Source organism: Eurosta solidaginis, chromosome 1 (assembly GCF_040869045.1).
Source record: "Eurosta solidaginis isolate ZX-2024a chromosome 1, ASM4086904v1, whole genome shotgun sequence".
In the NCBI taxonomy this organism is placed as follows: Eukaryota; Metazoa; Arthropoda; class Insecta; order Diptera; family Tephritidae; genus Eurosta; species Eurosta solidaginis.
The window spans coordinates 339,285,917-339,309,263 of NC_090319.1; the positions used below are offsets into that span (position 1 = coordinate 339,285,917).

Consider the following 23,347-nt stretch of genomic DNA (forward strand, 5'->3'; position numbering starts at 1 on the left):
TTAATGAAATTCCGCCTATTTGCAACCTTCTGCTTACGTTCGTATCGCTAAACTGTTGAATAAAACACTCCAATGTTCTGTATTACAAAATGGTCTTTATTAGATTACTTTGAAAATACTTCGCAATTAAACTTCACTTCGCAACTGATAGCGTGCTTAAATCAAACTGATTGCTGCTTACTCAGCTTTCGCTCCTTTTATACTCTCTGCTGTATCGTTCGCATACTTCTAGGCATTTCTTCTTCTAGAATTTACTACTTGGTTACCACCTATAAACTTACCAGCTATAAACTACAGATGCACGTTTATAGCCTCTCGCATAGCCATATGCGCGTGTATATGTGAGTAATACTTCCACCGATGATTGCATACTTTTGTGAGTATCTCAGATATATGCATGTGTTTGTGCGTATCTCTCCGCTGCTTGTATGTACATATGTATAGACATAATGATTGATTTGTTTATGTACATACAGGTAACTGCTTAGTATCGGTTTAGGGATGATAGTATCCCTTAGTGTTGCTAATATTCGTCACAATATTCTCAAAAACTAAGATGTTTTTTTTTTTTTGGTTAGAGGAATAATTATCTTAAATATGGAGAAAATTGTATAAAAATTTTAATTGTGGGACTGTCACGGCCGTGAATGTCTAGTCGAGGTGCTCAACTTTCCAGTCGAGTATTCTTATTCACTCGTACTTGTAAATTTTGTATGAAATATTCCATCAATTATTCTTGATTGAAACAGAAGGATGAAACATTTTTCCTAAAATTAATCAAATAAAATTAAAGAAAAGAAATAAATAAAAAATTAAATTATTGAAATAAATAAGAAATAAAATTAGTAAAATAAGAAATTCTTGGTTTCCGAAATTTAAAGGAACAATTTTTTTTCAGTTACAACCTTTTTAAACGGTCTCCTGAGATACAACTTTATTAATGACTTTGTTGAGATACGAACTTAATAACAAAATATCTCGTATACGTCCTTGTTAACACAACCTTTAAGTTACGACCTTTCTATTAGGACAGGTCAAAATACATGTATTGTGTTCCGGCATTTAGATCAGGTTTAAAACGTGATTTTAAATAAAGAAATATAAGGTGCGATAACATCCGAAGAGTTTAGGCCGAGCTTCTCTTCCAATTTGCGTCGTTCTCCTTTCAATTTTTCTTAAAAATTGGCGGAACGGGACCTATTTGTTTTATGCCCACTCCGAACGGCATCGGCAAGGATTTTCACTGAGAGCTTTTCATGGGAGAAATACACTAGGAATGCTTGCTAAACACTGCCGAGGGGCGACTTCGCTTAGAAAATTTTCTTCTAATTGAAAACCATTGTATCTAAAATTTTGATGTTGCTTTTCCCGGGGCGTGAACCCAGGATCTCCGGTGTGGTGTGCGGAGCACGCTACCGTCACACCACGGCGACCGCTTTGTAGATAAATAGTGGATATACTACTTAGTCTCTTGGTTTTTTGCAAAAGATTGCAGTTGTTGGCTTAAAAATTATCTATAAAAATAAGAATTAATTTTTCCTATGAAAATCAGTTTAAAATTTATAAGTGAAGTGTTTTAAAAGGACGCGCTGGGCACACATTATCCGGCTCTTATCGGAATTATTTTTGCATTTTATTTTCCTTCCTTTCGCTAACGTAAAATTTACTGCGACAAAAGAATGGCTATGTCTGTAAAATGCGTCGTTACATAATATTATTGTTATATCGTTTGCTTGTATTTTATTTATTTATTTTTTTCTTTATACTATTTTTATTATTTCAGGCATTGCTACATACACACGACGTTGTTGCCCGAGACGTTTACGGCGAGGAGGCATTACGTGTTACACCGCCACCAATGGCACCCTATATTAATGGCGATGAAATCGATAATGTGGACAATGGCGAATTGCAACACGTAACTCGTGTACGTTTAGTGCAATTTCAAAAGAATACCGACGAACCAATGGTGAGTAGTAAAAAGCTTCCCGCTCCTAGTTAACTTGGTGTCCTTCATGACATTTTTGTGTGTGTGTGTTCCAAAGAACCTTTGTATGTATATATACACAAACTACCATTTACATAGTTAGTTGTATATACAAAAGTATATCGATTTCAATCATTTAATGTTAATTTTAAAATTGTATAATTTTCTTAAGGGCATAACGTTAAAAATGACAGAAGATGGACGTTGCATTGTTGCTCGAATAATGCATGGAGGCATGATACATCGTCAGGCAACACTGCATGTTGGCGATGAGATACGAGAAATTAATGGCCAGCCAGTGCAACATCAGTCTGTGGGCCAATTGCAACGCATGCTGGTAAGTATTCACACATGTATATGTGACATATGGTATACAAATCTAGTATACATAAGTGTATATACAGGGTGAATGATGAATATCGTTTCAGTAATAATTTAGTTATTCTCTTAAAATTAATTTGAGGCATAATTACTGATGGAGATTACATATGGAGTTGCTATTGAGAAACGAATACTTTGAGTTTTCTTTGTGCCCGGAAATTGTGGGCAATGTCATTAAACGAACGGTCGCTGGTAAAAAGAGACTTTATATTAAGACTTATCGTTTATTTTACTCATTCAAACTATAACACAAATAAAAAAAAAACAAGGGCTTATCGCGTTTTTTTTTTTTTTCAAAGAAAAAATTATTCAATTAAAAATGGATACATCAAGAGATTCAGTAAAGTGTATATTAAAAAAATGTAAGGCGTGATAACCTCCCAAGAGATTTCAGACCGAACTTCCCTTCCAATTTGCGTCGCTCTCCTTTTAATTTTTCTTACAAATTGGCGGGACGGGACCCACTTGTTTTATGCCGATTCCGAACGGCATCTTCATGGCATAAAATCCACTCGGAGTGCTTTCCAAACACTGCCGAGGGGCGACCCCGCTTAAAAAAATGTCTTCTAATTGAACAACCTTGCTTCTAATATTTTGATGTTGCTTTGCCCGGGGCGTGAACCCAGGATCTTCGGTTTGGTAGGCGGAGTACGCTACCTTCACACCACGGCGGCCGCCAGTGTGCATATCAACTAATAAAATTGCCTCCTTTGTCCATCCCTAACGGATTGACGAACTTCGATGAAATTTTGAAGACTATGAAATTGTATCGTATGTTCTTGGGCCGTTTCGTGAATGTTTTGGGAAAAGTTTTATGGTCACTTTGAGATTATTTTTGGTATTATTTAAGGATATTTGCTGGATTGTTTGCGGGCGCGTCCCACCCTAACCTGTTTAATCGTCAATGTAGTACTATTTTTACTGTGAAAGACATTTATTCGGCGTTCCTGAAAAAAAAAAATTTTGTAGCGAAATGTTTTGATGAATGTGTGGCCTCCAATTTTTGTGCTAGCTGATGATCTGACAACTCTTTTTAGGAAGGAATGTCTGTATCTTCTGATAAAAAGTATTCAACTCAAGTAAAACGAAATTGATTGTTTACACTAAAAGGGAGGAAATAACTGAATTCAGACACCTTTCTATTACGGAAGTACTATATATATGGGGTATTCCATCCCATTTCGACCAATTTTGAACCCGACCGCTGAAAAGTTTTTCTTCTTTTTCTAGCTTACGAAAGACGTTTTTCAGAAGTTTTTCAAATTTTTTCATCCAACTCAAAAAAGTTGTGAATTAAAAAAAAAACACCGTTTTTGTTTTCAAAATGCTATAACTTTTTCAAAAATTGACCGTTTGGAATCTTTTTTTTTTAAATTTGTTTTTAAATGTACTTTTCGGAAAAAATTCAAAAAAATGTTTAAAGTTTTTTTTGTAATTTTTCAGTTTTTCGAGATTTTTCGAATTTCGCCCTTTTTTTTCTCATAAAAAACTTCAATCAATTCTGCAATCATCCCCACTAATCCCGGAGTGGGCCGAGAATTTTTTTTATTTTTATTTAATTGAAAAAAAAAACTTTAAATTTTTTTTTGTATTTTTTCCGAAAAGTACATTTAAAAACATATTTAACAAAAAAAAAAAATGATCCCAAACGGTCAATTTTTGAAAAAGTTATAGCATTTGGAAAAAAACACCGTTTTTTCAAAATATTTAAAACTTAACAAAAAAAATTTTAAAGTTTTTTTTTTTCAATTAAATAACAAAAAAAAAAAGTTATCGGCCCACTCCGGGATTAGTGGGGATGATTGCAGAATTGATTGAAGTTTTTTATGAGAAAAAAAAGGGCGAAATTCGAAAAATCTCGAAAAACTGAAAAATTACAAAAAAAAAAAATTTAAACATTTTTTTGAATTTTTTCCGAAAAGTACATTTAAAAACAAATTAAAAAAAAAAAAAAACATCCCAAACGGTCAATTTTTGAAAAAGTTATAGCATTTTGAAAACAAACACGGTGTTTTTTAAAAATTCATAACTTTTTTTGAGTTGTATGAAAAAATTTGAAAAACTTCTGAAAAACGTCTTTCGTAAGCTAGAAAAAGAAGAAAAACTTTCATCCAATTCTATAGGGGTCGGGTTCAAAATTGGTCGAAATGGGATGAAATACCCCATATATATATGTTTTTAACGTGAGCACCCGCCCCTCAGTCTTAAACCACGGTGTCAAACACATGATTCTAATTGCATGATTAGTGGCCCAACTATCGGATACATGTTCCCCAAGCGGTGCTCTAATTCCCAAAACTTTTCGTAGCCGAATCAATGATACTAAATTAGGTAGTAATCGGGTGTACAATCACAAGATCCTATCTTGATTATATACGGAGTCTATCACAGCTCCTTACCATTTTAAGTATAATGGCATCCGGTTGTAAGGTAACTCCACAATGAGTTCCATTACCAATCTATTATATTCTAAGCATAAATAATTCCCTGCATCAGTTCTGACGCATGGAACACCGCCATATACATGATACAATTCCACAATTCTAATACAAGTACTAAGGGATGTGAACAACTTTTTCTGAGCAACAGGATAACCTGCACCACAATTAAGGAGTGTGATTACAACCTTTTCATTACATCGATTTGATTGACTTGTCCATTCGCTGTAGAATAGGAACATTCCCCACCTAATAATAACATTTACTCTAGCTCTGATGCCACCGACCAGCTTAGCCTAACGCAGTTTCAAACATTTCAAAAAGAAGAGTGAGCCCTTACCCCACTCTGTCAACTATCAATTGTTATCCACAAGCGATAGGCATCTGCTAGTTTCCATTAACCCTGCAAGTTTTCATCAATTACACACAGCACATTTAAGGGATGTGCATCTCAACCTTCTCTTTGACTTTCCGCTCAAGAATCTTCGAACAAATTTATGCTTAGGTTATAATAGGTATAAAGGCTGCTTTACCCTTGTGGGCGATCAAGGGTAAACTTGATTGCCAACTTTTCAATGAAGTGGACCGCATTACTGCGAGGAGAATGCTTTATGGCCAACTTCAGCAATGAAGATACTGCATAGCTTCTTTAAGTATGCTTTATAGCCAACTTCCCCAAAAGTGATCTCCCCTGCATGTTAGGAAAAAAACCAACCAGGCGAGATAAATCTACAAACACCTCGAATCTCCCACTAGGGGGCCGATCCCAAATACAATAGATGAGACCTGTATACAGGCATCAAGCAATACATTAAATACAGGTCACAACTGGCTTTTTGTGCTCCCGCGGTATAATTTTGTTCGACCGTGATAGGATCGTGCAAGTGATTTACGAATCCACATTGCTCTATTTCGAGTTAGCACCAAGCAGGATTGGATAACCTTTGGTATTTTGTTCGTTTTTTACGACCGGGGGCATATTCTAAAACCTTACCCGGAGAGGGGATTATGGAAGTACTGTCTGGCATTGCTGAGTACCTAGGGGTTATACTTAACAAGCAAGCTGTCACTGATTTGTCAAGAACGCAGATTCCGCTAGTTTATGCTGGCCAATCACTGCAGCGTGCTCTATGCATATCACTGCCTTTTAGGATACGAAGGTTAAAATTTTGAGCTCAACCACGGTACGGTTGGAGGCTGTGGGCGAATTTCTGAGCTCAAGTGCGATGCAGGAAGTTGCTCTAAGATCAAAGTCATTCAGTTACCTAGGTATGACCTCATACTTGGTCACTATGACGCAGTGCTCTTATTACCAGCGCGCACATGCCAGTTAGAACATTGGAACTCCGCTGCTTCCCGCAAAGGTATACGTCAATTCAGGTAGACTAACGCTGGTTGTCCAGATTTTCTGGGCAAGTAGGTTCTACGAGGCTTATTTATACCTGGTAATTGTATTGTTAACAGGACCCCATGCGATGTTGCTCATCTTCTTCAAGAACAAGATGAAAGTAGTTTCGTCTGTACGTAATCGAGATTCTTAAGGGGTGCTCACCATTCTCACCGTCAGACAAAATGACGCCTCTAGTTGCTGGCGCCAATAAGATCATCGGACATAAGGCCAATTGGTCATTAGTTCAATACTTTATGACTTTTATAATTTGACTTTATGGATATGGGTTACTTCGGAAAGAGGTGATAACCATATTTTTACTGCATCGAGACTAGTACAAAAACAAGACGTTAAGTTGAATGGGTCTTCCTTATTTGAAAGACCTCCTCAACGGACTGGCTTTAATCTGTATTTTCGTAAATTAAACAAGAATATGAGAAATAAAACCCTGCAGGCGAAAATTTGAGATCAAAAATCATAATTGACCCTACGGGCATTTGAGAAAATATGAGATGATTTTTGGACCATTTCAGAAAAGCAGAATGTTCATAATGTCAATATCGTTATAAATTTAAATGGCTACACGGTCAATTGACATTACGTAGCGAAACCAGCTTTAGCAATTCAGTGCTGGGTCTAACGACCCAAGGTCTCCACAGCGGAAAAACGAGCAGCACAGTAGGCCAGACGCTTATTGTAATAATGAATTAATATCTGACAAAATCGCCATCGAATAGGCAAATCGGAAAGTAAATCACAATTTGAACTATTAACTACGAAAGAAACAAATTAAAAGAAAAAGCAGTTGTTCATAGTCAAATATTTCCTCAGGCACCCTGTATATGCGTATGTGTACAAATACATCTGACAGTAAAGTGTTTATTATGACCTTTTGTCACTGTACGCATGATAATGGTTGAATAAATCGAAATAATGAGTTCTCATTTGTTTTCTTTGCATTTTTCTTCTTCTTATTTGTGCTTTTCAGCGTGAAGCGCGTGGTTCGGTTACCTTTAAAATAGTTCCTTCTTATAGAAGTGCTCCACCACCATGTGAGGTATGTAATATTAAATGTTAATATTTAATTATATAATTTTTTTTTGTTGTATTTACTGTGTTAATATGTACCTATATATGTATAAAAATGTTTGCTTTCGCCGAGAAATAAAATTTTTCAGTTTGCTTTACTACAAACTTACTCCTGTATATACTTAGGCAAGCACATTTATATATATATATTTAATAAATATGGCCAGATGTTAAAAAAACTGTAAACGGCGAAAGTTTATCACTTAGTAATTGAATTTAAGTGCACATAAAACTTTTAACTTAAACAAATTTTTTTTTCGTATTTTATTGGAGTTAGTTTGCGCACCATTCCATATGTCAAATCTTTTAATACAATTTTGTTGGAATACTCTTCAGCTACTTATTTTTATAAATAACTTTTTTCAATTTATAATTCCTTTAGTAATCGCATTAATTTATCATAATGTATTTCTCATGCTTACCATTAACATTACTTACTTTTACATTTCTACACTCACACACAAATGCAGCTTTTCAGGATAAGACCAACTCCAGTACTTGTAAGTAAAATCAACATCCATTGTAGATCATTTTTTATTTTTTTATTATTTTTATTTCATAAATAAAGTATGTAAAATATAAAAATAATAAACTATGTAGAGCAAGCACAATTCGACAGTAAGACAAATTTATTTCCATTTGAAATATACTTTTTGGAAAGGTATTGATAAGTTTAATAACTAAGTATGTACATCCGATCCTTAAAATATGTCGTTCCATGAATCCTTACCCCTCCTACGATTGTGCCAGATTCACTATTATGTACGATGTTGTTGTTGTTGTATTAACGATAAAGATACTCCCCGAAGATTTTGGGGAGTGTTATCGATGTTGTTGGTCCTGTTCCGGTAACAAGCACCATTAAGGTACAAGCCCGACCATTTCGGGAACGATTAATATGACCGCATTAAACCTTCCAGGCTATCCCGCCCCACCCACGCCTGCTAAATATGTGTATGATACATTCATATGTATTTGTAACAGTGACGGGTGGGACATTTAGACTCGACTTTGGATAAAATAATAATAGCTAGCTGTTTGACTGTACATATATATGACTTTTTATTTTTATTATTATTTTTTACGCTGTGGCATGGACATCCACCTTTAATTCCAATTTTTTATCCGTGGTGTCTTTTTTTGGCATAATGACCCATTTCCATTTTGCGTTTTCAATTCATGAAGTCCCAAACTCCATTTGATTAAAATAGAAGGTTGAGCAGCAAATTTTATAGAACACTAGCGGACCCCGTTGCACTTCGTAGCAACCAACCAAAAAAAGAAATGAAAGATTATAAATTTTTTTTATGAAATGAATGCATTGTATTTCAAAATTATTAATGTCAATCCAAAACATTGGATATACAATATTTTTAGTTTGCCCATTGGAAGCAATTTGGAGTTCCAACTCTTGAGCAGGCCACGTATAGCTGTACATGTGAAAAGCACGGCTCCTCCAAATTTAATCAGCATATTTGAAGCGTTTGTCCTTGTGCCTTATTGATGGACATGACAAATGATAGACGCACTGGGAATTGCAAACTCTTAAATTCAAATGGCATGTCTGTTGGAATCAGTGGAATACGTGGTATGAGTACAATTTCATTTTTCGCTGTTCCGGTCAATATTGTCGCTTCAATTAAATTCGGCATCAATTTTTTTACTACTAATCTTGTGCCATTGCACAGTTTTGGTGCATTTAAATTGCGCAGTAAAATAATTGATGAGCCAACCTTTATATTCAAATAATGCGGTGGCATACCAGGTGGTTCCAATGAATTCAAAAATTCAATTGGATAATTCACTGCATCATCTGCATTCATTGCGCTATCAACAGATTTAAATTATGTCACTGCACCTGGCAATTTTTCTTGAATCTGATAATTGATTGCATTGACGTGTAAATTTTTTGGTGCCAGTATTGCGCGTTCTCTCAACCAATTGTGATTTCTGTAATTTTGAACAATATTTGGAAACACGCTTTCAATCAACTCTTCTGTTGATTGGAGAATGGTACAGAAATATTTCGGCAATGTAGTCAATCCATTTGTATTATCGACTCGAACTTTTCCATTGCCAATATCTAACAATTGCTTCGAGAACCGATCTGCAGATTGGTCGGTGTGGAATTGAACGCGCATATTTATGTTCAAAGTCAATTTTTGCACATGTCGCCACAGAAGAGAAGACTTTAAACATGCGTTAATCTCATCCGCCTGTGTTGATCGTGGAACCACAGGCATTATTTGTCGAAAATTCCCTGACAATAATATTAATGCACCACCAAAAATTTCTTGATTCTGACGTAGATCTTGCATTGTACGGTGTAATGCTTCCAGCGTTTTTTTATGCATCATTGTACATTCATCCAATAGAATAATTGCTGCTTGTTGAAAAACTTTTGCCATCACAGAATTTCTTGAAATATTGCACGTGGGATGTTCAATCACCTGTTAATTTGAAAATAATTACATTTCAATTAATATCGATTAAATTTTAAAGTGATCAGTCAATAAATATAAGCATACCTGCACATTCAACGGCAATTTTAATGCAGAGTGCACTGTTCGTCCACCATCCAATGGAGTAGCAGCGATTCCCGACGAAGCAAGTGCCAATGCAATTTTTCGTTGCGATCGAATGGCTGCCAAAATAAGTGATATCACAAATGTTTTTCCCGTACCACCAGGCGCATCCAAAAAATATAATCCACCGACTTCATTTTGTACCGCTTGGATGATGGTATCATAGACATGTTTTTGATGGTCATTTAATTTAGGAACATTCAAATTCACAAATTTTTGCAATTCATTGGGATCATACTGTTGCTCACGTTGCAATTCTCGATCAAATAAATTATGCATTGGACGATTGGGTGGCGACAAACCTAATTGCCCTAATCCTTTATTTGCAATCGTAAGGCACATATCTTCAATCGCTATCAATGCCTCATTATACATTTCCAATGAAATCAGCAAATCAGTGTTTCTTGTGTGATGACGCATTCGAATCAAATAGTCTTCTGCCATAAAATCTTTGTATTTATTCCACAATTCAAGAGGATTTGATGGAAAATATGTTGACACGATTATGGCATATAAGATACGTATTTGATGTGGAGAAGAAGCAATCGATGCATCGTGAAGCGTTAAATCCCAATGCGCATCATTTTCAAGCAAACCTAATTGCTCGCGTGCTTCACGATACGTCATACATAAATGGCCATTCACTCTTCGCAAATGTTGAAATGAACGTGGCCCAACAACATTTACTAACAACAATCGCAAATAATAACATTCTGCATTGTTTGGATGAACTGTGTACAATCTTCCCATGGTATCTGCAAAAAAAAACACCCGGATGGCCATCAAGAGGTGTTCCTTGTTTACGTCGTTGCCATTTCTTTGCAGTCCAAGTGAAATAATGCGTTACATCTGAATACAGCAACCCCAGCGGGTTAGGGGATCAGAATATACCCGCGGTAGGTATGCCTGTCGTAAGAGGCGACTAAAATACCAGATTCAAGGGGATGTGTAGCGCAACCTTTCAGGTTGCCAGCGCAATATATAGCTTCTCCAAACCCAATTGTCAACCTCACCTATCCGCGGTGAATCCTGTTTCACTAACAGACGAGGCTCTGGCGACCCCAAGCTCCTCATGGAACTTGGGGGTAGGGAGGGAGGGAATGGCCTGAAGGTTTAATGTGGCCACATAAATCGTTCCCGAGATGGTCGGGCTAGCACCTTAATGGTGCTATGGTACCGGAGCGTACCGGATTTGTATCCGGCAAAGGCCCATCACATCGATAACACTCCCCAAAGCCTTCGGGGAGCAACCTTATCGCTACAACAACAACATCTGAATACAGCAACGTTCTGGCAAAGCTATCGCTTTCGCACAATTTAAGGAATGCAGTTAATGCTGTTGCTGGTGGTTGTGCTGCTCTCTGCTGTACATTTGCATCGGTAAAAGACACACGCTGGCCATTATATATATAGATTTTTTCAAATTTTGAATTTTTTCTAAAAAAAAAAATCATAACTCAAGAATGGCTAAACCGATTTGGGATTTTAAAATCAACTAACCATCATCTCTCCTTCCTGTATATTTCCTAAAAATTTCATGGCAATCTTTCTATCCGTTCTCGAGTTATGGAGTGACAATCAAAATGTACACTTCTTTTTATATATATAGATGAAATTGAATTGAAAATTTCATGAAGGTATTCAGGTTTACTGCCAGTCACTGAAGTGAATGGATGCCCTTATACAATAGAAATTTTGATTCTCACGAGAAAAATAGACTCGTTGGTTTGCACATAATTCGTACAGGCTAAATTTTAAGAATCGGGTACCTTGTTAGATACGGGTATTTTTCAGTAATGGGTGCTTTTGTGGAACTGTTTTATTAGAAAGGGGTATTTTTTTGAAACGAGATTCATATTCCGAACCGGGTACTTTTTTAAAACCATGAATTTTTGTAAAACTGTGCGGTTGAGACCCAGATAAATTCTTTAAAATTGGTTTCATTTTTGCGTTCGGCTTCCGTTTCTTAACGTTTTTTTGCTTCCATTCCTCGCCCATACTATTTTCATTTTCCTTTCGTCTTCTGTTCCCTATTTCTTTCCCTTCCTTTCCTTGCCTTCCGTAATCGTGAAGATAATCATAAACATATTTATCATCATCCACACAATTACTATTCTGCTCTTTTTCCCCCTATTCTTCTTTGTCATTTTTTTCATTTTCATCCATCATTTCCATCTTTTCTTATTTTATTCCTCGATGTTGTCCTGCCTTTTTTCAATTCCATTAACTGAGTTGATGACTGATTGCGTTCAAATCAACTCTACCAAATACATTGTTCCAATATTGCTCTACAGTTAAGTTACCACACTAGCACCTGCGCTTAAATTCTGGATTCCCCCATACTTTGAGCAAAGATGAATGTATCGATAGTAATACTGAAAGTTTGCTCAACAACCAAACTGACCTATGCTATAAAATAATTATGTTCTCCTGGAAAATACTAGAAACATTAAAGGACATATGATACTTTGCTCATAGCTGGAGTCTTAGCCTGCGAGCGCAGGACACAAGCACAATACTTGCTCGATCGTCGCCCTTACAAAATCTGCAATCACTGAAGACGCCTTATTTCAAAGCATGTGACGCCAGAAGGCAGTATCCAGTGATAATACCCATGAGCCTACAGTCACCTCATTTTAGTGATCAAAATAACTTTGTTAGTCTTATGTTGCAAGATCTTAAAATGATCTTCAACACTTTGCAGCTTTGGTACCACGCCTTTTCTCCTTGGTCGATCATGCGTAACTCTAGCATTCTTTTTGTCTCGCCCAATCTCAATGGGAGGCTACCCCTCGTAACTCCTAAAACACTGGAGTTCATAGCAATGTGAAGGCCAATAACTTGGTCAGTGTGGATAATCAAAAGTCTTTTATTGGCCTAATTCTTCAAACATCCTATTAATACAGAAACTTGGTGAGTATTTCGCTAAATTTAGGATGGAGGGCATCGAACTACTCGAGGTGGCCAAAATGTATACGATAATCTTAGTAGGTGCAGCTAGTTGTCTAATCTCATTAAACAGTCGGGGCTGGTGCCAACTTTTTTGATTGCTAAAATCTCGCACTTGGTATGGTATATCTGGTCCGTAGTTTGATTGGATGAAACCCCAGCTTTCCGCCATTTACCTTGAGGAGGTAAAGACGGCTGAGTATTTTCTATGCGTCCGCGCCGCCATCTCAGCATCAGCTATACATCATTTGCTATAGATGAGGACGAACGCAGATTTACTTATTTGTAATTCGCGTATATTTAAAATAGATTGCAAACAACACGAACCCAAAAGAATGGATGATAGAGTGTTCATTTCAGTTTTTTGTACGTGCTGTCTTGTCACTCCGACATGACCAGTAGGTACGAAGAAGCAACAATATAAGGGGCAATCATCTATTTGTTGGTGTGTTTGAGTCTTCCGGGGATCATCATCTGTTGCTTCGGCATGTAAAGAGATATATTCCCCCCATAACACAAATAAGCTCTGATCGGATTTAAGCATCGCATATGCCTTGCTACCACGCGTCTTAGCCTCATCTATGTTGTCTGTCATGTCTCATGTTTATGGCACACGCTCTTGATTGACTTATGAAACCCCTTCTTAAAGGTATATTTCATTGTGTTGGATTTTGCGTTTTCATTCCCCTTAAGATTATCAGGAACACGATTATTTTATTGACATGGGGCTCTTTCAGGGAACACAACTTTTACTCATGCATAGCAGACATGTTTCCGTCAGTTGGCGGAGAGATATTATTTTTTGTGAACGATGAGTTGAGCCAACTGCCTAATGAAGTAAATATTCTTAAATTTTAAGGACAAGGACATCCTGAATTAATTTTCACGCTTTGCTGTAATATTAAGAGAAATATTGTATTAATAAGCAAAACTTCACAATTCCAAAGAACTGCCAAACAGCCGAATAAACATGTTGAGTGAATGTAGCGTAAACAATATATGCTCAGTAAATAGACGATATATCCCAACCGTTGAGTGGATCAAAAATACTCAACGGTGCTTTCACAAATTGATCACTCAACGGTTGAGAAGCCGTTGTGTTTAATAAAAGCGCCCATTAACAGACAAAACTTATTAGTCTGCATTTTATTTACCTAAAAAAACATGCGTAAGCATAAAATGTTAGATAAAAAAATTCAATCAATTAGCAATAACATCACTTAGATTAAAATAAGTTTTAAAAATTAATACAAAATCTACTTGGTTTCCTTATAATGCGTTTACATCAAGTTTTTCCTATTTTCATTTCATTGGTACTCTTAGTTTAAAATGGTTTAAAAGTATTTTTTCTTAAACTTAGCCAATGAAGTGTCGCTAGAAGCTAGTGGGTGTAAAAATGGGTTTAAAGTATAGATCCGGCTGAGATATCTTAAATCATTTAAAATCAATCAATATCTAATAATTACTTGTTTCTTTGCAGATATTTGTGCGTGCACAGTTCGATTATAATCCCTTAGATGATGAGCTTATACCATGCGCTCAAGCAGGCATCGCATTTCAAGTCGGTGATATATTACAGGTGAGTAAATTCACATGCACATACCCCCTTTCACATCGATTAGTATGTCTGCCCCCACTCCAAGCAAATTTGACTAGTCAAGCGTGCTGCGATTTTGATATGGGGAACTTAATCCAAATTCTATTATCAATGCGTACTCATGTAGTGATATGTGTGTGGAGTGTGTAGAGTGTATATCGTCCACGTGCAAGCAAAAGCCACTAAGTCCATTTTGTAATTTTTGAGCTAATGACAGCAATCATTCTCAAAAATTAACAAACCTCATTAAGTACATTTCAGAATGTATAGCTGTTTGCATACTTATAATTTAATCATCAAGTCATTTACGAACCCTTTTATGACAGGCAAAAGTTATTAAATCATTTTGGATTTAGTGATTCGGAGCCCAAAATGAGTCAGAGAAGTTACCTAAGTAAATTAGCTCATTCATTGTTTATATGAGCCTAAATAGGATTCCGATATGAATCCTATTAAGCTTATAAACAACTCACGTGTTGCCTTTTATGAAACACTGAATGCCGATACGGTGTACCCTATTGGCTTTATTCATATGTATATGTAGTGCTAATTTTGAACTGCATAAAACACATGCATTCACTAGCATCACAAAAAGTCATATCTTTAGTCGCACACTCCCCCAATCAGCAAGCGAAAAAGTTTAAGTCGACTTGTACTTAAGCGCAAATATTTTTTGGAAGTGCAGTTTTCTTTAAGGTTGGTTATCAGCGGTTTTTCTGTATCGATCCAACTATTATTATAGTGTTTACGGGGACTGGGAACGGTTCATACTTCCCTCATATCGAACACACTGGTCCGCTGCCACAGTACTGACGGAGTCGGGTCACTGAATATATTCCTCTGCATATGGTTTGCTTGGGACTACTACCAGTAATTTAGCATCGTATAGCCCCTCTACATTCAACCGCTGTCCTCTATCCACTGATCGGCCCTCCACCGTGCACCTTCCATCATCCACCAGTCAACATCAACCAGTTCCGTCGCTTTTAATCAATTTATAACTTTGTTACCGCTCCGCTTCAGACAGAATATTACCAACTGTCCACAGCTCGCTCGTTCTATACCAACTTGTAATTTAGGAACCGATCCACCATTCAGCGATTCACAATCCTCCTACCACCCATCCACCAGGAACTTTTAAACATCTGTCAGTTAAGGGTTCATCATCTCCCTACTCTCTCGGTTGCTTGCGACACCACTCAACTTCTCAGCGGCTCACAGTTTTCCGATCCACCTGTGATAGTGGATATCCGTCAATCGACTTATCGTTAACCTTCTTACACCGATTGAATGTTGCGTCAGTCATACATTATCCGACTCGAACGGCTGCTTTGGCACCGTCGACCGACTTTATCGTTACCAGACCGCTTCTTACCATAAACTGACAGCTTAAACATATACCTTCCATTTTCTATCATCCCGACTAGTTGCAACTCTCCATTACGGTGTGTGTATGACTGACTCAAATAACGCCAACAAATTAAAGCGTGTTCTTTAGAGTCTTGACTCTGTAGAGTGTGGACTCTGTATTGGCTAAAAGCTACACCAACCCTCGATTGAGTGCGTCTTAAACTCACATTTTCTTCGTTTAGGACGGATATTGGTTACATGTCTGAAAGAATAAAGCAAGCCTATGCTAAAAAAGGTCCAAAATATAGTCTTAATAGGCCCTAAGGATATGAACAATAGTCGCTACAGGACGATCGTTGTAAGATGGGAAGGTGCTCTGTTTCAAACTATGAATCTCATTAAACTCTCCGACCCTTATGATTTTATGACTTTGACTATTTGCTGGGCTATATAGGCGGCCTACAAAATTTGGGAAAGTAACTCCATTTTGACTTAAAAGAAAAATCAATATTTGATCTCCGTCATTCTCAGTATTTAATGTCGAATAAGGTTATCAGAATGGTCTTCGCCGGTTTGCCTTTTTTAGATAAATAATTGAGTGAATTTCTTTAAAGTCCATTTAAGTCAAGAAGCCCAAAATCAAAGATAGTTTGTCGACTCTAAAAATCAAAGAGCTATCAAGGCCGAAAATAGGGAAAAAAAATCTAGTAGAGTCATCCATACTCGAAACTAAGCAGCATTCTAAACCAATTTTATTATAAACATTTTTCATTATTTATTACTTTTTTTAATGTTTCTTATTATTAGATTATAAGTAAAGATGATCATCACTGGTGGCAAGCTCGTTTGGATACAGTTGGTGGTTCAGCTGGTTTGATACCGTCACCAGAGCTGCAGGAATGGCGCATCGCCTGCAATGTTGCGGATAAAACAAAACAGGAACAAGGTAAGCAAAATATAACAGCAATGATGCTTTAAGCACGCCAAGCTTAAGCGCTATAACTGTACTCTTTTATATGTATATGTATGTATTTATATTTCGCTCTCTCTCTATATGTGTAATTGAATGTCGATGATAATCTAACTATGAATATTTCATCTCGATACTAAATATGAACAGCCTACGCTTTAATTATCGGAACTACTTAATATATATTTTCACTTTGCATGGCGGTAGCAAGAATCGGAAGTAGTGAAAGCTCAACATTGGAGTTTTTGAGGACTGTGTCTGTGACTGAAGATTTGTATAAGAACAGTAATATAGTATGAGTGACAGTTATCCTCACAGCACACCGACAATATAAATTAAGTAGGACGTGATTTGTGCTGTATCTGCTGATAGATGTGGCTGTAAATTGCTGCAAGCGACTATGTTGAGTCCCACGTTCGCAGCTGCGGAAGTTATCAGCAGACATCGAAGGTGCTTGCTTAGCTTAGGCACCTTTATCCAAAAACTATTGTACTATGAAAATGTACTGAACTTCATATATTGACTTCAGATTGGAATAACAACCTATCGCGTGTGCCATTTCGAAAGCGTACTACGTACTACTACTACTTAAGCCATGTCCGTCCGTCCGTCCGTCTGTGCATCTGTTCGTCCGTTAACACGATAACTTAAGCAAATATTGAGATATCTTCAGCAAATGGTATACGGGCTTATCTGGACCCAGAATAGATTGACATTGAAAATGAACGAAATCGGACGATATCCACGCCCACTTTTTCGATATCGAAAATTAAGAGAAATGGAAGAAATTAAATAATTCAATACCCCTAAGCTAATGAAATTTGTTAGGTGGATTGGTTTTATCACGCAAAACATAAATTCCAAAAAAAATTGGAATATGGGCGTCTCACCACCCACATTTAGAAGATGAAAATTTGGAAGTTTTAAGTAAATCAAAAGCGGTTAAAGATATTTCATTGAAATTTGGCAGAGACACTATGCTTGCCAAACTATATAGACTGAGTGAAGATAATAAAAATCGGTTAAAGACCACGCCCACTTTGCCTTAAGGTCTAACCTTAACAGAGTTTGCAATAACTCTATGGTATTTAATTACATTTGCACTGCTGGGTATGTAATGTTCGGTTTCACCCGAACTTAGACATTCTTACTTGTTTTCGATTATTTTTAACTTTTTGTTTTGAAATTTTCAACTTATTAAATAGTTAAGTTTTATATTTAAACCAAAGAAAATTTAAAATCGCAGCAATAATTTAGTACAAAAATGTTTGAAGCTGTTTAAACCGTTAAATGGTTAAAAATGTATGCTTAAATCTTTATGCTTAAATTTTTAACTATCTGGTCCGTTTATTTTTGTTTAATTACTATTAAAGAGGTCAGAACGAAATATTTTATGATTCTGGCTACAATCATGAAAAGACACTACTTGAGGATACCCTTGATCTCCTTCCAAAATATTTAGTAATCCCGATATTTACTGCAAACTCTATTATATATATATTTATATGTATAAATACTAAATATTTAAAATTTGTATGTATTAGATGTACTTACAAAATAATGTGTCGTAGATGTGTGTACTGGAACTCCAATTTTAATTGCCTTAACTCTTGCTTACTCCTCTTGTCCAAGATATAAAATTTATTATTTAAAATTGCAAATGCCACTTATTTATTTATTTTCTTTTTCATACTTTCGTTCCTTTAGTTTTTGAATTTTCTATTGTTTATTGCATACCGCAAATTTACTGCATTGAGTAATTAAAGCAACTAGTAATATATTAACATAACTAAAATTAACATAATGAGTATTGAAAGTGCAAAATGTCAATAGCAGCAATTTGGTCACTCTTTAAGACAAACACAAATAAGCCAATCATTATTTAAATGAAAGAACATTTAATTAATGCAAAATAAATTAGCATATCAAAATGCACAATGAAGATCGAGAATTATTCAATGCCATAATTATTTCAAATTGAGAAATGTATACGTCACTAGCAGAGAATTTAATAATATAAATTAAAATGATGAACTTTTGGGATTTGTTTTCGCAGGTACTACGGATAATAGTTACGATAGAGTGCAATGTATTGATTATTTTCTTTTATGTAGCGAGTACAGGGACTAACCCCACAATTTCTTCCTTAATAGTGCTGGCAGAGTTGCGGGTAAATAAACATTTTGACTGCTGGGTCTGATATCGCCCTATCTCGGCTATTGTTACGAAAATATCCTATATAAGCAAACTTATAAAAACATTTGTTAATTCACTATTTCAAACCACTTCGAAATATTTATACAAAAAGGCGACGTATTGGATAACGTTATATATTAGATCGAGGATCCTATCTCAACAGATATTTAGTAGATTTTGAGCAGAGATAGGGCGTTTATGAAATGGATACAGAGATGAAGGTGGAGGTACAAGCAAATTTAGAGGAAGAGGATTTTTTAGAACCATTGAGAGAAGTTCTGTGGAGAGAAAGAAAAAATTTGATCGATATAAAGATAATATACAAAGGAAGGTCTGCCACAGTTCAGCATCATACTGTAGTTCATAGATATAACTAGGTTAGAATTATATCTTAGTCTAGTTAAGATTATTATATATATATATACATTGTAAATAGATATAAGCTAGGCTTAATTAAGCTGTAATAAATAAATAAATAAAATAAATAAGAGACGAGACGAAAAGTGAATAGAAGAGAAGAGAACAGAACAGAGAAGAAGAGAAGGTAAAAGAAGAGTGGGAGGAAGTGAGTTAGGAGAAGAGTAGAGATGGTAAAAGAAGAGTGGGGAAACGTGAGCTAGGAGAAGAGAAGAGAATATAATAGAAGGGAAGAGAAGTAAAGAAAAGAGAAGAAAGGAAGAGAGAAAAGAAGAGAAGAAAGGAAAAGCAAAGAAAGGGAGAGGCAGGCTTTAGTTAGAAACTACAAAAACCAAACAGACATAACAGAGTATTACTTCACATTTGTATGAAAACTCCTTATGAACATACCATCGTGTGTTGTTTTATAACGATTGATAAAATGTTTAGACCCTTGCTGGTGCACTTTTTTTAGACTTACATGCAACCCTGTATTGCGGCAGCTTATACCATGGCTAACGTACACCAAAGAAGAAAAAAGTTTCTAATTACCTTCGGGTTTTATCCACGCTTTTGTCATTCAAAATATAAACAAAATATATGTAACACTCACACAATATTAGCTTTTGATTTATCTTTGCAATTGTAATATTTTGTTTAACTTCTACAATATTATCGATATCTGTCGTAATGAGGGAATTAATAATCTTTTGGTTACGCCAAAGTTAAAATTTTTTGTTGGTATCCAAAAATAAAAAAAAAACCACGAGTGTATTTTTTTTAAATATTTTAGCTCATAGTATGGGGGAATCCTTAATGTAAGCCTAAGCATAGCCTAATTTGCGTAAAATATGCATGGTAGAGTTGATAAAAGTAAAATCCGACAGAAAATCAATAATTGGGAAGGAAAGGAAAAATTAAAAGAAGGGGAAAACAACGATTAGAAGTCAAAACCGGAAATCGAAGTGTTAACGGGTTGTCAGCAATGAGTTATCGGTTGGCTATCGATAAACTATAAGAAAGTTATCGATTTTTATCGAATAATCATATTTCTGTTATCTTTTTGTTGCGTCAAAGTTATGGGCTTGTTACAGAAAAGTTATCGATTGAATATCTGAATGTTACCAATTTGTTATTGGATTGCTATCGATTTGTTATCGAGGTCTTATGATACACATCCCGACAAAACTTCCATATAAAATCGATAACACATCTGTAACCCGTCGAAAACAAGACAATAAGAAACCAATAAAAAGCGATGAAAGCACGATGACAAACCAATAACGATAACGATAACAATTCGCAATCGATAATAAACAAACAATAAAAAAATAACTTGTCTATATCGGTTGTTACCGATAAGAATCCGACTAAGCTCTTCTCAAAAGGAGCGAAATTATTTGCTTCTGGTAAAGTTTCCTCTGCAGTAGGGTAACTTCAACCCCCCATCAAGGACAACCATGGTGACCGTACGAAAATCACTCACGAAGCTTCAACGCTTGGCATGTGTCTGCATTAAGGGAGCCATGCGAACATGCCCGACGGCGCCAACAGAGGTGCTGCTTGAGTTAACGCCTCTACATATAATAATTGAGCAGGCAGCCAGTAGTACTTTAGTAAACATAGCTAAAGAGGGATGTGGAAGGGGCAAAGTGATACAGTCACGGAACATGAAGAAGCTGAAGGAGCAGATTCCACTCATCGAACTTCCCAGAGATGACACGAGGAAAATAATTAAGTTTGATAAGCGCTTCAAAATAGAGCTGGGGAACAAGTGTACGTGGGACACCTCCAGAATTGAAGCGCTTCACCAGGAAAACACTATAATACGGTACACCGATGGCTCGAAGACACCGGAGGGTATAGGAGCGGGGATCTTCGACTCCCTACCACTCGGAAAATATCCGAGCATCTTCCAAGCCGAAGTTTTCGCCATAAGCCGGTGTACAGAGATAAATTTACAACGGGGTTATACCAACGAGGCATTATCTACAGTTGAGATTAAGTCATCAACAGTCCTTGAGTGCGTAGAGAGGTTAAAATGTCTAGGAGTCAATAACACCATCCGTCTAGCATGGGTACCTGGACACAAAGGAGTGGATAGTAACGAGCAAGCGGACGAGCTTGCCAGGTTGGCAGCGGCCGAAAAGCCAACAGGACCCGAGCCCATCGTGCCAATAGGGTCACATACAATAAGGGAAGAGTTAAGACAAAAAGAGGCGCGCCTCAGAGCACAACACTGGGGCGAAAGTCCAGAACTTCGGCAAGCAACGGCACTAATAAGAGGGTACAACTCAAAGCGATATAAAGCTATGATTAACCTCCCAAAAAGTAACCTTAGAATTTGAACAGGCATACTCGCAGGTCACTGCAGGCTAAAGAGCCATATGCATAAATTGGGCATATCGTCTAGTAGCCTCTGTCGATTCTGTTATCCCGAAGATGAGACTGCAGAACACATCCTGATGGAATATCGAGTTGGGTCGTTTCGTTCTGAACTTGTTCAATTGACCGGGTCTCTCAACTGAACAAGTGAACTAGATCTTCGATTTCGGTTCTTTTTGTTCTTTTAGTTCATTTGTTCTTTTAGTTCGTTTTATCTAATGTTATTCTTTCACTCTTCTCGTTCGCGAACTTGTAAATTCACACATACATACGCAGAAATTCTGAGCACGAATGTCGATGATGCCACTTACACTAAAGATATGTGTGGTCATCTTTGTGTGTGGCACTACTACAACAATATATGTATGGACTATTTATAAGAAACTAATTATTACATTTATTAAACTTGAAAAGTTCATATTTACAATTTGTGTCTGTACTCTTTCAATTTCCTGGATCTTCCGAAATTTGTAACTTTTTTTGAAGTTAATTATACATATATATTAAGTTATTTATTCATTACTCATTTAAATATACCTACACAAAGCATTGCTGCATACACACCCCCCTCTATACTTGTTGGCTTTTTTCGCGGGTGCGAGCAGCAGTGCTCAAATTTGCTTGAAAAAAAAAAAGAACAGATGAATAAAAAGAACAACTTGTTCGTTCATTAGAAAAATAACTAAAGATTCGAAAAGATTCGAATCTGTGAAATGAACGAAAGGGCACAACTCTAATGGAATGCGATGCAGTCACGAGACGAAGACTTAGGATCATAGGATCATCGAAATTAGAAAGTCGTCATATACGCTCTCTGAAGCCGAGAACCATAACCAAATTTTCTCAGAGAAATCGGGTTGGATGAGGTGTTGTAAAGAGAATGAGGGCACAATAGACCAATAGGTCGCAGTGCTTAAACTCACAACATCTATCTATCTAACTTTAACCCCTGGGTAAGCTCTAGTAAATTTAAAGACATGAATTATTTAGAGATTAGTTTTTCAGATCTATACACCTATGTATATGTTTGAACGTCGAACTTAACGAGTACTTAGTAGTTCGGTCTTTACCAATTTGATAGCTATTATGTTACTTTGCACGAAGAAATGCATCAATATAACTAAAATCTAGATACAGCATCAGTGGTTCCAACATTTTTAGTAAGACATGATGCAATATATCTATGTATTATTGATAGCTGAGTTTGCTTCTAAGGTGCTTTGCTAAATCTATAATATATAAATAAGTCGGATTTTCCTTCCTGACGCTATAACTCCAGAACGCACCAACCGATTTCCACGGTTTTGCATTCGTTGGAAAGGTCTCGTGTTCCGTGAGGTTTATAGCAAATTCAGGATCGACGCACAGGGTTTCGAGATATAGGCCAAAATGTGGAACCGCGTACCGCTAGAATATGTTTATAGAATATGTATATCAAATGAAAGCTGTTGATGAGTGCTTTAGTAGAGGATAATTTTCATACCCCTGGCTGACTGGGGTCTCGAGTTATAGGGCGAGACGTGGGCCCGTGAACGCCTAGATAATGTTTTTACATTATGGGTATCAAATTGAAGCTGTTGAGTGCTTTAGTACAGGGTAGTTTTCATACGTATTGGTGACTAGAGTCTCGAGAT

At 36.4% G+C, this 23,347-nt stretch overlaps 1 protein-coding gene across 25 annotated transcripts in view; it reads left to right on the plus strand.

Annotated features, from left to right (window-relative positions):
* Positions 1 to 23,347, plus strand: part of CASK (peripheral plasma membrane protein CASK) — a 471,051-nt gene that overhangs the window by 430,006 nt on the left and 17,698 nt on the right. For 21 of the 25 annotated variants that reach the window (XM_067762338.1, XM_067762339.1, XM_067762340.1 and 18 more), the window contains 6 exons: positions 1,784 to 1,969; positions 2,160 to 2,324; positions 7,185 to 7,253; positions 7,756 to 7,785; positions 14,300 to 14,398; positions 16,574 to 16,712. In XM_067762338.1, coding sequence (XP_067618439.1) covers positions 1,784 to 1,969; positions 2,160 to 2,324; positions 7,185 to 7,253; positions 7,756 to 7,785; positions 14,300 to 14,398; positions 16,574 to 16,712 — 688 coding nt within the window. The remainder of the gene's footprint in view (positions 1 to 1,783; positions 1,970 to 2,159; positions 2,325 to 7,184; positions 7,254 to 7,755; positions 7,786 to 14,299; positions 14,399 to 16,573; positions 16,713 to 23,347) is intronic. The other 4 variants (XM_067762344.1, XM_067762345.1, XM_067762347.1 and 1 more) reach the window with 1 other exon arrangement.